Source organism: Ambystoma mexicanum, chromosome 13 (genome assembly GCF_040938575.1).
Source record: "Ambystoma mexicanum isolate Mex_15411 chromosome 13, UKY_AmexF1_1, whole genome shotgun sequence".
Taxonomy (NCBI): domain Eukaryota; kingdom Metazoa; phylum Chordata; class Amphibia; order Caudata; family Ambystomatidae; genus Ambystoma; species Ambystoma mexicanum.
The window spans coordinates 22,257,210-22,272,011 of record NC_090938.1 but is presented as its reverse complement, the minus strand read 5'-3'; the positions used below and the strand labels follow the sequence as shown (position 1 = coordinate 22,272,011).

Below are 14,802 nucleotides of genomic sequence, written 5' to 3'. Positions count from 1 at the left end.
ATGCATCCCTCACGGGATGGGGTGCTCATGCTAACGAGTTGACAGTGAACGGTTGTTGGTCTCTGTCGGATTCCAGACTCCATATCAATCTGTTGGAGCTGAGGGCCGTCAGGCTAGCCCTGAAGGCTTTTCTGCCGTTTGTGCGGTGGAAGCATGTCCTGATTCTGACAGACAATACAGTGGCCATGCACTACCTCAACAAAAACGGGGGGGCAGGGTCTCTCCCTCTGTGCAGAGAAGTGATGCAGCTCTGGTTCTGGGCCATACAGCAGGACATTTCCGGCAGTTCATCTGGCCGGAGACGAAAACGAGGCGGCGGACGCTCTGAGCAGGCAGAGCACGGTCTCTCACGAGTGGGCGCTGGCTCAGGAGATTCTCCTGGAGATCTTCGCCCTTTGGGGAACCCCACAAGTGGATCTTTTCACCACCAGTGTCAGCCAGAAGTGCGAAAGGTTCTGCTTGCAGGAATTTCCTCCAAGAGGAGCCTTAGGGGACGCATTCGTAGTGGAGTGGTCCATCCCACTGTCGTATGCGTTTCCTCCAGTCCCCGTCATTCCACAAGTGCTGCGGAGGTTACGGAGGTTCGGTTGCTGAATGATCCTCATTGCTCCGGCATGGGCCAGGCGAACGTGGTACCCGGACCTTCTCGACATGTCCATCTGCCCTCCACGTCGTCCTCCCTACCGAGACGATCTGCTCTCACGGGAGGGGAGTCGAGTTCTCCATCCAGAGGTCAAGTCTCTCAACCATCATGCTTGGCTTCTGAGAGGTTGAGGTATAAGGATTGGGACCTCCCTGAAGATGTGATGAAGGTGTTGCTTTCGGCCAGAAGGCCTGCAACAAAGTCCCTGTACCGTTGCCGTTGGAGAAAGTTCTGCGACTGGTGCAGGGTTAAGAATGTGGTTCATTTTTCATGTGCCATTCCTGTGGTTCTGTCTTTTTTGCTTTCGTTAGCCCACAAGGGCCTGCAAGTGGCTACCATTAAAGGTTACCCGGCGGCACGGTCCATATTTAAGCGCTCTTCTGAGGAGTGTTCTTATTTTAAGATTCCTTTTGATTTCTCAGTTTCTGAAAGGGCTCACTAATGTGTTCCCACCGTCACCTTTCCAGGTGCCTGGTTGGAATTTGAACCTGGTTCTAAAATTCCTAATGGGAGCTCTGTTTGAGCCTTTACATTCTTGTCCTTTGAGACTGTTGACCTTTAAAACTGTATTTTTAGTTGCGGTTACTTCTGCTCGCAGAGTGAGTGAGTTGCAGGCACTATCCGCTAAGCCACCTTTCACGGTGTTCCATAAGGACAGGGTTGTCCTTACGGTTCGTCCTTTTATTCCGAAAGTTGTGTCGGAATTTCATTTAAGCCAGGTCATTCTTCCGGCTTTCTATCCTCCTCTGCATCCTGGTAAGGAAGAGGAGAGGCTCCATACGTTGGATCCTAGGAGAGCTTTAAGTTTCTACATCTCACGCATGTCCCGAGTCAGAGTGGACGATCAGCACTTTGTAGGATACGCTGGAAGGCGTTTGGGACAAGCTGTTACTAAGCAGACTTTGTCTAGATGGATTATCTTGACAATTTCTGAATGTTACAGCTTTGCGCGTAAGGAGCCTCCGGTAGGCTTACGGGCCCATTCTACGAGGGGTGTGGCTGCCTCTACTGCTCTGCAGAGCAGTGTTCCCATTCGTAACATTTGTGAAGCAGCCACATGGGCCTCTGTCCATACTTTTGTAAAACACTACTCCCTGGATTCTATCCATGGGCAAGATTTGGCCTTTGGCAAGGCGGTCCTCTATTCTGCAATTTAATTGGGCATTCTAAATTCTTTTCCCACCTCCATACGTTGGTACTGCTTTGGGAGTCTGCCATAGATGTGGAATATGTCGGAGGAACCAATCCCCTCGAAGAACAAGTTACTTTCTGACATGGTAACATTCTTTCGATGGGATGTTCCGACGACGTATTCCACATCGAACCCTGCCAGCCTGCCCCTCCACAGAATTTCTTACGCGATTGCAGCTTACGTTTCCGCAAGGCTTTCTGTAGTCATACTGGCAGAAGATTGGTGCCACACGTTCTGGGGAAAAAACTACAACTGAGGCAACGGGCGTTGTGCGTCCTACTTATAACATCCAGTGACGTAGGCTCGACCAAGGCCCTCGAGGACAGCGTATCGACGTCATCGACGCAGGACGAAGACAATTTTCCGAAACAGCACAGCTGTGGTGATTATCTGTCATAGATGTGGAATACGTCGTTGGAACATCCCATTGAAAGAACGTTACCAGGTAAGAAAGTAACTTGTTCTTCTCTCAGACCTCCTTTCCAATAACCTGGCATTTAACCGCATAACTAAGGAAAATAATTTCTCGCTTAAAGTGGGTCTCTCCACTATTGCCGCGTAATCCCTGATAAAATAGAGAAGCTCTCTTCTCTTCTGGCCAACCACGTTTAAGAACCAAGGCTCTAAATTGAATTATGTAAGCCATTAATTCCCTGCTTCCCTGCCGCAACTCCAACAATTCTCCATCTGCACTATGTGAAGGAGAGTGCCTATGAAACATTTAGCCAAACTCATGCTTAAACTGGGTCCAATCATGCAGCTCCAAAGCTCCCCGTTCAACCAACGGAATGGACCAAGCGGCTGCTTATCCGGTTAAATATGAAATCACAAATGCCAGCCTAGATGTTTCTGAGTGGAAAGATTCTGGGCGGCACATAAAATGCAGTTCGCACTGCATTACAAAGGATCTATATTTGTGTGAATTCCGACTAAATCTCACTGGCGCTGCTAGGGGTGTATTTACCATGGATACTCCAGGTGTTAGACCAACTCTCTTGTCAACCAGTGATCTCTCTTTGCTACTCCCACTCCCTGTTCAGGATACAAGACCAGAGATTCCCCCTCTTCCTTTTCACCCAAGGATAACGGTCCGGCTAACTCGGTGGTCCTTTGCAACCTACTATTTAGTTCTTCCATCTTAATGCCCAAAGACAAAGTTTCCCTTCTTGTAGTCTGAATTTCCTCACTCATTTCCATTAACATTTTCCTCAAACTGCTCAAACTAAACTCAGCCTCTGACTCCATCACCACCGAGGCAGGACTAACCATGTTTGCCTTTCATTCTGTCAGGTCCCAGCTCATTGTTCCTGCAGGAGTAGATGATGCTAGCCCTCCTGACCCTGTAGACCTGCTGGCCCAACAACCCTTGAATTTAAATTGCTGAGCAAGCCACCCGAGGGGAAAGTGGATAAAATAACAAAAGACAGGTCTTGCTTGAAGCCATTGCTATCAGATTTTTCTTCTGGAGAACTACAGCTGGTCTGACCTACAAAGAAACACAAACAATATTATTAATACTTCTGCTCTATCGTCTCTCAGCTCACTAAATAGTAATCTTCCCAATGATATCCCATCTTCCTGTTGCCTTTACTAAATTGCTGAAAGGCTATTCTCTGGTGAGGTTGTAGATTGCTCTCTTCTTAAAAATTTCTCTTGTAATAAACTATCTTCAGTTTGTTATTGATGTATTTTTCTTCAGATTTTTGCCTTGCCGTTCATTTATTGTAAACTGTAATGTCTTCATGCATCTACTTAAAGGCTATGGAAATCTGTTTGGCTTCTATGAATAAATACTATTTGCACAGTCTAAATGGATTCATTTCCTAAACTAAAGGCACTATTGAAAAGAAGGTAGGTCAGGCGCGCACTCTAGTTCCCAGCCAAAATTCTTAATGCAAATAGTTACTGGGTTATATACCAACAACATGCAGTAGTAACAGGGTTGAATCCCATGATGCAGTGATAACAGGGTTGAATCCCATGTGTTGCAGTTCCAATTCTTCTGTTGATTTTCTCCTCCTCGTAATTTCCTGTCTCAAACATTCTTCAGGGAGGCTGTAACCTTTTCAGGTGCTGCTAATTAGTTTTTTTTCTCCCTTTTCTTTTTATTGATTTTAAGATACAACATGAATCAACAGTAGAACATAAACAAGAAACACCCCCCCTCACTCTCTACCCCCCAACCTTATATTCCCCAAGACTCGAGACTACCTGACATATCTACCCATCTTGTACAAAGAACACTGAGTTAAGCTTTCAAAACAAATCAAGAATACGTATGTTATGGGGACACCATTGGAGCATATTGTCACTCTGCAGATATTGGAGAACCGGGCCCCAGTCTATATGAACGTTCTCGGTGGCTCCCTGCAAATTACATGACATCCATTCCATAGTTATGAAGTGCCATACCTTTCTTAGCCATTGGAGTTGTGACAGGGGCGTTTGCTGCTTCCAGCCTTAGGCTATCAACAGCCAGTCTGCCGCGACCAGGACCATGATCACCCTCCTTTGGCGCCTGGTGATCATGGTCCTGGTCACGTTTTTTGTGAGGGGTCCCATATGCCGGCCAACCATACACTGTCCCCCAGATTTTCGGACCCCTGAACCATTTTCCCAGCTTGAACCTTGACCTCGTTCCAAAAGGGTGTGATTTTCGAGCAGGCACTCCATATGTGTTTCCAATCACCTTCCTGATGACATCCACGCCAGCAAAGGCCGTCTGTATTGGGATACATGTCTTTCAATCTCTTTGGTGTTAGATGCCATTACAGCAAGACTTTTTGCCACATTTCCCTAGGTGAATGGATCTAGTCAGTGTTGTGACGCTATGCCATGTCCCTTCCCAGTAGGAACGCAGGATTTCCCTCCCCAGGGTCCCCTCCCACCTCTTCATGTACAACCAGCTCACTTCTTCCCCTTGCGAGTTCAGATGTGCATATAGATTGGATATCAGACCGCGCGTACCTGGATCTGTAATCATATAAGTCTCGAATTCCGTAAGGACTCTCGTTCCCGCTTCTTCAATGATTGGGGTGGACAACAGCCAATGACTCAGTTGAACATATCTGTATTTCTCCATCCTCGCCACTCCCAGATCTTGAACACAGTCCTCGAACGACCTAAGTTTCCTATCTTTGTACATATTGCCAATTCTGATACAGCCCGCCTGTTTCCAGGACATGAAGGCCCTCAAATCCATCCCCAGTGGAAAATCAGGGTTATGAAAGAGCGGCGTAAATGGAGAAGGGTGTGTCGTCAAGTTTCCCCTCTTTATTGCTGAGTCCCATGCGTTGAGGGGGGTGCTTAGTATCTCACTTATTCGGGTATTCGCGTATCTATACCTTTTGTGGGACCACAAGATGTTCGAGAGTGGACCCCCGGCCACTGCTATGTCCTGCTTTACCCATTTGGTCTGTGGGTAATCTGCCACCCACTCCTTGATGACTCGCAGCTGCGCCGTTTCATAATACCTCTTGAAGTGTGGATAGGCCAGGCCCCCTTCCCTCACTGCTGCTATCAAAGTGGCCATCGCCACCCTCTGTCTCCTGCGCTGCCATACGTATGCGGATGCCATCTTGTTTAGAGAGCGAAAGAAAGACCTGGGGAGTCTGATTGGGAGGGCCTGGAAATTATACAGGACTAGAATAGTCATCTTCACCGCAGAGATGCGCCCCCACCATGAGGTGGATAGGGGCGTCCATCTTGTCAGCAGTTTTTGGAGGTGGGTGAGTAGATCCGGATAATTTGCATTATACAGTTGACTCGTCCTGGAGGTGCGTTTCACTCTGAGATAGGTAAGCGTGTCCCGTGCTAGCTTCACTCCTTCCTCCTGGGCCAGGCTTGAAATAGTCGCGGGGTCGGCCGATAGGTTCAGCACCTCTGATTTGTTTTTGTTTATTTTGAGACCTGAGATGGATCTGAACGCCTCCAGCTCGCTCATCAGTGTGGGGAGGGATCTGGCGGGCACAGTCAAAGCCAGCAACATATCATCGGCGAAAGCCATGGTTTTGTGTTCCTCCCTGCCCATCTGTATTCCCTAGATTAGGTGCTGTTGTATCCTCGCTAGTAGCAGTTCCAGAAACAGGGCGTACAGAAGGGGGGACAGCGGGCATCCCTTCTTTGTGCCTCTCATCTGTGCGACTGTTTTGGACAGGAAGCCGCTGACGGCGACTCTTAAGGAGGGACTATTTTAGTTCGACTTTATCGTCCTCATGTAGGAGTATCCGAAGCCCATGTGTGCCATTGTGCGAAAGAGCTGAGACTACTGAACTCGGTCGAACGCTTTTTCAGCGTGTAAGGTGATGAATATTGCCTCTGTGTCCATGCGTTCAGCCTTTTCCATTATGTGGCACACTCTCCCGGTGTTATCCGCTGTTTGCCTTGTGGCGACGAATCCTGATTGGTCCGCGTCCACCAGAGAGGAAAAGTGCATCGACAGTCTATTGGCTAGTACTTTAGTATAAAGCTTTGCATCCAGGTTCATTAGTGCAATCGGTCTATAAGATCCTGGGAGAGTGGGATCTTTATCCGGCTTCAGACAAAGCACTAGTTTTGCCTCGTTCATTGACGCAGTAATATTACCTTGTGACTTGAAGGTGTTACACAGTCTTGTGAGTCTGCGGGCCAGAGTATGACGGAATCTCTTGTAGAATGCGACAGTGTACCCATCCAGGCCCGGTGCTTTGTTGCTTGCGAGTTGCTTGATGGCCTGCAGCACTTCCTCCGGCGAGATGTCCTGGACTAGTGCTTCCTGGGCTTCCTCTGACAGTTGTGGGAGGGGTACTTTCTGGAGATATATTTCTTGGTCCTCTTTTGGGTTACTGGTGGTATACAGGTCTTGATAAAAGGATCTCATGATCTCACCCATTTCGTCGTTGGTCGTTTTCCGGGTTCCAGAGGGATCCACCAGTGCCAATATGGATCTCTCCCTGGTCATCTCCCAGAGCTGCGGGGCGAGTAGAGCCCCCACTTTGTTGGCCAAGATGTACTATCTTTGTTTCGTTCTCATGAGGGCGTGGCCCACTTTCCGGGTATGAAGAAGCTCCAACTGGCCCTGGATATGCTGCATTGCCCGCCTCTTGGCTCTACTGGGGTTGGCTGCCGCCTCCCTCTGTGCGTCCCGCAGTTCAGATTCAAGGTCCCTCTCCTATTGCGCTAGGTGTTTTATCTCTCCTGGATTTCAAAGCTATTAATTCACCCTGCAGGACTGCCTTGAAGGCGTCCCACGCAGTGTCTTGTGGGGTCTCCCCCGTGTCGTTTTCATTGAAGTATGTATCAATCTTCTCTTGAATTTCCTCCGCCAGCACTGGGTCCTGCAGGGGTTCCGTGGGAAATCGCCAGGCCCACACCCCACCGTTTTAAGTGCCAACGACAAAGTTATTGGAGCATGATTGGAGAGGACAATGGGACCCGTCTCCACCTCTCTTGATTGTTCCTAAAAGGTCCGTGGAGACCCATATATAGTCTATTCTCGATAGAGAGTTGTGGACATGAGAGTAGTGCGTGAAGCCCTGCTGGTCCCCGTGCTTTGCTCGCCAGGTGTCAAATAGGGAGAGGGAGTCAAATGTCTGCTTCAGTGCTTCCGAGGGGGCCTTCGAACTCTCACTGGTTCTACCCGTCCTGTCCTGGGTGGGATTCCAAGCCAGGTTCAGGTCTCCCCCCAGTATAATTTCTCCCGTCGCAAATTGTTTGAGAGTTCCCAACATGTCCTTTAGGAAAGCTTCTTGGACCACATTGGGGGCATAGACCAACGCAAGGGTGATCCGCCTCCCCTCCACTGTAATGTTCAGGAAGACATATCTCCCTTCCTTGTCTGTTCTGTGGTCATGGATCTGTGCCTTCAGAGTGTCCTTTATGGCCACCAGGACCCCTGCCCTCTTTCCCTCCGCATTTGACTGAAAGATATGTTTCGCCCCTTTTATCTTCAAGCAGGTTTTTTCGCTTTTCTTTATGTGCGTTTCCTGGTTCAGTAAGATGTTCGCTTTCTGCTTCCAGGCCTGTCTGTCCAATTTGGCCCTTTTAATGGCGGTGTTCATCCCTCTTACATTCTGCGAGAGCACTGTTACCGGGATCTTATTCTTTGTGTCCATCGACAGATTGGCGAGTGGGCACGCTGAGGGCGCCCCATTTTCCGGTTGTTCTGCCAGAAGGTCGTCTCTAGCTTGTTGTGAAAACAGAAATAAAATATCGAGGCTGAGTACCCCAAAAGGAAATACACTGAACACGGGTTAAAAAGGAACATACAAAGTACTTTATTCTCTACTGAATTCAATTACAAAAACAGTGCAAAGTTAGATAGCTGTCGGCCCTCAGTACAACACAACGAACTCCAGCGTGGTTCAGTGTGTTCAGTGAGAGATTGTACATTAGAATGCATTTGCTTTTTATACATTTTGTGGGCACTATGTCCAGCCCCACTTTGGGTTAATATTCTACTTTATACATCACCAATTCTAGGATTCGTGCCGAGTCTCAAATAACTGGTTTGTCTTTAACACGTGTAACAACAAGCGTATCCATTAACTGTGTATTCTAAAGTTTTGCATGCAGGCCTTCTTAAACATGAATACAATGTAGTAAGACAGATGTTCTTCGTTCAGTGTGCAAACCCATTATCCTTAATATATGCTTGTGGATTAGTTTCATCGCGCAAGTGATCCTTTTACACATAGGTCAACGAAGGACGAGGTCTCAGTTCATGACCTCAACAAGTGGCCTGTAGGCAGATTACACATTAGCTATGTACAGAGGTCAAGACGGCCACGTTGTATTTTGCAATGACATCGTCCACCATTTTAGCTCACAGGTGACTTTTCCACAACGAATCCTAAAATGGCGGCCTACATAGATTAAAGGTCAGGACCTTGTAACACAGATCTCGCAAGTGACTTTCGAGCAGCTTGGCGTAGACCAATATTAATATATTTATTACAATAGGAGGCACCATATACTTTCTATTCTGACAAACCCTCCTTTTGGCCTATGCCAAGTGCCAAAAATTACTTTGGGTCTCCTTGCAAATAACTCCATGCATCATTATCCATGTACCCTGAATCACTATCTGAAATATCTATTGTCATCACGTCTTTTGCTAAAATATCCTTCAATACATATTCTTTGGCAGTCTTATCTGGGGCATACATTTTATGTCCTATCGAACCTATCGCTTGCGCGCAACATCCCCCTAGCATCGAACACATACCAGGCAGACACTAAATACAGCAACAAAGAAACAGAATTCCCAAAATAATTAATAAGACCTTAAGTACCTTCCAACCCCAAGATCGCAAGAAGTCCCAGAACCAAGCACTTAGATCCCAGTTTCCCTCGGGAACATGCACTTCAGAACTAAGGACGTGCAGATTTTGTATTGCCTTGAAGATAGTTGGGGAGGAATCTGGTACGAAAACACAGCAAGCGGTCCCCACTAATTTGCATACTCCACCACAATCATCTAGAATGACATCTAATGCAATTCGATTTTGCAGTGCTACTAATCTTATTGCTTTCTGCTCTAATGTCATATTGTAGAGTATATCTGTGGTCCGGTTGATGGTTCTCTCCAGTACTCTCGCTAGTTTTCTAATATCTTCTGAATTCACTATCTGCCCCCAAAATGGCACAACTGATTTTGCTATGTCTCCCAATACTTGTGCCGGGGTATCACCATCCTTATCCCGCCGTGGACGAGCCTTTGAAACTTCTTTTGTACTAGCTATAAACACCCCAGGTAACAGTATCCCTAAATAACAGGTTCCCTGCCAATCCCTGGACAACCATGGAAATGCTACATTACCGCAAACGAAATAGACAGGTTCGCCTACATACAAAGGTCTGTCTTCCCCAGTCAAATTTGCAACGTTGGCACAACCTTTAAAATCTCCCATTGGCCATTCCACTCCAACAGTTCTCTTGAGGTCAGGGCCGGGCTGCTACGTGCCCTGGGACGAAGTGTCCAGTGCTCCCGGCTCATATTTTCCCTCATAAACACATCGTGGGGAGTCCTAAACCCCACTTCCTCTCCTCGGCCTGCTATTTGTCCTTCACCCCTCCAAAACACAGTTCTTACCCAAAATTGGGGGAGGTGAAGTGTACCAGCATTGTGGTCCTCCAAAGTGGGGCATGGTAACCCCGGTGCTGCTGCCTCTAGAGCCCGGACATTGTGAATTGGACACTTTTGGGATTTAACCCAGTTATTTTTTTCTTTCTTCAGGTAGTATATTGGCCAGGAATTGTAGTGCGTGCCTCACCCTCCTTCTGTTTGTTCATGTAATTTGTGGGAAATCCTGACTCCAGAGGCTGCAGCACCGGGGATATTTTGCCCTACAGTGGAGAACCATAGTTATGGTTTTCACCCCTCCCCCTGCTTAGGGTAAGGTGTGTGCTCCTGGAGGGGAGTCTTTCCTTGGTCACCTGAACTGAACAAATGTTTTCACTACAGCTCCCATAATCCTTAAAGACTGCATTAGCAATTTAATTTGATTAACCTGAAAAGAAAGGCAACACAGCCTCCCTGAAGAGTGTTGGGACACGAAAGCGCTAGGAGGAGGAAAACAGCAGTACAAATGCAGCAGAAGGGATCCAACCCTGTGAACAATGTGAATTGGACACTTTTGGGATTTAACCCAGTTATTTTTTTCTTTCTTCAGATAGTATATTGGCCAGGAATTGGAGTGCGCGTTACCTTCTACCGTTGACTTGCTTGCTCCGGTAGAAGGTAACCGCTGTGTAGACAAACTCGACGAGTGAAAAAGAAAGGAGTTCCGTTAGCCGCAACGTTGGTGCTTCACTGAGTATCCAAGTGTTGTTTCTTTTACCTCAGCGTTTGACTTCCTGCTTCAGCAAACAACGCACGCACACGTTATTAGGTCCTTTTAGTCGAAATTGGCTACTGTAGCCGCAACCGCACAGAAAGGAAACCCCGATTTACCAACCACTTCTCTCGCGCATTTCATTAAAAAGAATGTCCTTATTTTAAACATGCATAGATCACTTAGATTTGCGTCTGAACCCTGCGCAGTAGTTAGTTTTGTTTACACACGCATGCCATAAACAATGTATTTCTTCGCGCTCATAGATTAGCTTAGGTTCGCCACCGTTCTTCGCACCATGTTAGTTTTGTTATCACGCACACGTTTGATACCGGCAAGAGAATACTTCCTTAGATACTTAGTCTCAAACTTCAATAAACTTTTGCTGCAAATTCAGAAAACTTAGTTTTTCTTTTGAATTAATAACAAATCGCCTTTTCAGGCTAAGCATATAACTTCTGATCTCTTCACAAGTCTCTTATCAGCTAACCCTTTTCGAATTAAATCTGAAAGTTCATTTATCTCCACTTTCTGCTGAGCTGCATTTCCTTCTTGCTGGTTCTCAGTCTTCTCTGGTTTTAAACTAGTTTCACTGTGGTTCTTCTTCGGTAATTTATTGGAGCTCTGAATGCAGTGACCTGCTCTGCTTGTAGTCTGAATAAAAGGCAGTTCAGAATCTTTTGCAAGATTCCAAACTACATCACAGCAATTTCTCAGCCAATCAGTGCGACATACTGCTAGCTTCATCTTCGACTGGGAAGTCTCCAGCTTCCTGGAAATAAGTTAAGGAACAAGAACAACCCAGAAAGCTCACCCTACCAATACAGAATCAATGGGCAATACAACCCTTGTGCCTCAAGCCAACCTTGAATCCCCCGCCCCTTCGTCTACTTGCAAAAGACTGGGAAAACCTGACAGGGGGTGGATGATAGGGCTAGAACAGTCAAAGTGACTGGAAGGGTGGTGATGGTTTGGGTGGGGGATTCGGTTTGTGGGGGCAGGGACTGTGTGAGATGGATTGGGAGCGGGAAGAGTGAACAGGCAGTGGCCGGATTGCGTGAGAGGAAAGGTCAGGGGTTGGAAGGTGGCCGGTCAGTGGTGCCAGTGTGGTGGGTGGTGTGTCCAAGGGGAGGGAAAGGTGTAGATGTAGTGTGAAAGAGGTTGTGTTCAAAAATGGAGAAGCTAGGAATGGCTAACAGGGTGGTCCTGACAGTGAGGCCAGGGAAGGTGAGGTGGGTGTACTGATGCAGGCGTGGCCAGGCATGAGAGTCAAGGGTGAGGGCCGGTCTCTGCTCCAGAGTATTGTATGTTTGGGTGCAAGATATGTGAGAGAGGGTAGGGGGGTCTGAATGGAAAGGGGATGAAGGGATAGTTCTGTGGATGGGTGTGTGCGTTTGCTTAGCAGCTGACAAGGCTGTTGGGCCGGAAGGGGGTAGAGGTTGTGGGTGGTGCGAGTGGGTTATGACCGTCAAGGTAATGCTTGTTTTTTTTGGGGGTGGGGGTGGGGTGGGTCAGGTGGGAGGGAGAGTACGCGTACAGGCGGTGAGTCAAGGTTATTGGTGCGAAGAGGAGCTCCCCTTATATGAGTGTTTGATAAGGTCTGATGTGCTGGGGTCCTTGGGGTTCTGGCGAAGGTGTAGAGGGGTGGGGGACTGATCTGGATGGAGAGTTCCTGAAAGGCGGCGCAGCTGTTGCTTTAGTGGCAGGATAGTCGGGTTTGGAGCACCAGAGAGCTCCTCTGGCTTGAGAATCGGACGCTGGGCGGTGTGTAGAAGTGGGGGGGCATTCTCACGGGTTGTCGGGAGGGAGAGAATGGGCACGAGGAGAGGTTGTGCAGAGGTGTATAGGGGAGGGGTGTGTCAAAGGTAACACTCTAAAGATGGGGGTATATATTTCCTGGTTGAGGTGTTGCTAGCAATGCCATGGAAAGTAAGATGTGCCTGCCCCAGCCTCTTGCCCCCCAAGACCAACTATTGGAATATGTTGGCCAAGCAAGACCCCTCAGAAAAGGGTATGAAAATACTGCTGAGAGGAAATAGCCCCATATAAAAGCTTAAGCAGTGTGGGAGGAAATACTTGCTTGTGGGGAAGCCAGTGGGCGTGCTGGGCATGGTTTCCCTATGTCTGAAGTCAAGAGGGGAGCTGGGTGCTATATCCCTTAGCCCCCTCCCTGTGTGTTAGATAAGGATGTCCTGACAAGCACAGGTGGTCTTTTAGGTAAGGTCATGCACCTTTTAAGTACATCCATTCGGAACACTCTTGAGAACCGTTATCCTCCCATAGGCATTCAGCCCAACCAAGCTTTTGCCTGTTAAAAGTACATTTTCTTGTGTATCCTGTTAATGCCTTGTCACACCTGCCAGTTTCATTTTGGGATTTGCGGGCCCTTCTTAAGCGATTGCTAGTCTCTTGTGCTACGGTGGGTATTGGTGTGTCATACAAGCTAAATGAAACAACATATACTACCCCTCCGCAAACTCCAGGGTTCGCTGTGCATATAGCAAGTGATTTCTAACAGCAGATGAACCATGGGAGAAGAATATTCAGGCTGGAGAAACAGGGTTACAGGTAAGTGACATTTCCATCTACAGCGCTCCAATGAGGGAGGGCAGGAATTAACTAACGCGGACCGCTCTAACCATGTGTGCAGCAGCTTTGTGCAGGTATCCGAGAGGCATTTCGGGGTTTACATTGAGACTCAAGTCATGATATTGTGAACGCTGCCTCACAGTCCTTGTGGTTTATTTCTGGCAACATTTGAAATCTGGGGCGTTATTAGAGACTTGGTAGTTAGTTTGAGAATATCCTCAATGGTGCGCTACCTGCAGGAGATTTCATCAACTGTTCTTGTATGATTGGTGATCAGTTACCATTGACACTTTCTTTTTCAGCTTTCTGGGTGCACTGCAATGACTCAAGGCTGAAAATGTGCAGCGTGGACGAGGTCTGTAGGACGCAGGCGTACATCCTCTTCTACACACAAAGGTCGAGTGTGCAGGGCAATGCAGAAATCGCAAACACAACCTACAGCTCAGGTGCCATCCCGAACCAGTGAAAAGAACAAGAGACTTCTTAAATGGAGGATCCTGTTGGACTTTGCACATACTCTAACGTTTATAGAAAAAAGAAAAAGAAAAAAAAACTCCTTGTGTTCATCCAACTCTTCTCCATGTAGGTTCAGAGAGCTCCTCTGCAGAAACATAAGACATGCACTTCATGTAGATGTGTCTGTATACAGAGGGAGGTACGCTGACCGCATCTCCATATAACACTTGGTCTGACTCCCAGGTAAGCGCAGGCTGCGCCAGGCAGATGGATAAGACATGAAATGCCACCAAGTCATCTAGTATTCTTCTGACCATTTAGAAATGTGGACTTGTTGTACAGCCCTGTGCTTGCAACAGATTACAACATCTTTCAGATTCCGTGAATGGTTGCTTTGCACTTGAATTGCTGTTACTCTGCGTGGCATTGCCATAGGTTGTGTAAGAGCCTCTCGGTGTGTTTGGCTAATCCACAGACTAATCACATAGTTCTTCGTCCTGGGATGTCTTTCATTCATAACCTTTACAATATTTCCTGAAAGCCAGAGGATCCAACAACACTTTAGAAATGATTTTGAATTACAAAAAAAACGTATTTCTTTACTTTTTTGTTTTGTGGTTATTATTTCTTTAGACAAAAAGTCAACGTTTATTGGCAGAATCCCTAATAGGGAATGCTGCATCTGGCACTTTTAAGGCTGACCTTTTCGCCGAACACCTGTCCATACAGAAGTGACCTCCTTGTTTTTTTAAAGTTCTTTTTCAATTCACTGTATGGCGAACTGAGCATTTTATTTACTGTAAAACCTGTTTTCTCATCTGAAACCTTTTCAGAGGGATGCTTGTTGTTCCACTGTTCCATGGTGTGAAGATGGTTGGCGTCGAGATAGTGTTATAGAGCAAGGCAGCTGTTGGAAAGCAGGTCATCAACCACAAAGCCTTACAAAAGAATCTATGTCATAGACTAGGTGGTAGATGACTCAAACTCTGAATCCAAGAAACGCTCCCCATCTTATTCCTTCCGGGCATTTCTTCTCAGGCATGTAGAGCAGCACAGATTCTCGTGTACAATCCTCCCTCCTGTTTCAAACCTTAGAAGCACACGCAGTT

The 14,802-nt window shown here is 47.1% G+C and overlaps 1 protein-coding gene across 4 annotated transcripts in view; it reads left to right on the top strand.

The window, feature by feature from the left end:
• USP49 (ubiquitin specific peptidase 49) overlaps window positions 1-14,463 on the top strand; it is a 621,874-nt gene extending 607,411 nt beyond the window's left edge. For all 4 annotated transcript variants that reach the window (XM_069633039.1, XM_069633038.1, XM_069633041.1 and 1 more), the window contains one exon: window positions 13,540-14,463. In XM_069633039.1, coding sequence (XP_069489140.1) covers window positions 13,540-13,703 — 164 coding nt within the window. In that variant the 3' untranslated portion in view covers window positions 13,704-14,463. The remainder of the gene's footprint in view (window positions 1-13,539) is intronic.
• Window positions 14,464-14,802: the final 339 nt, after the last annotated feature.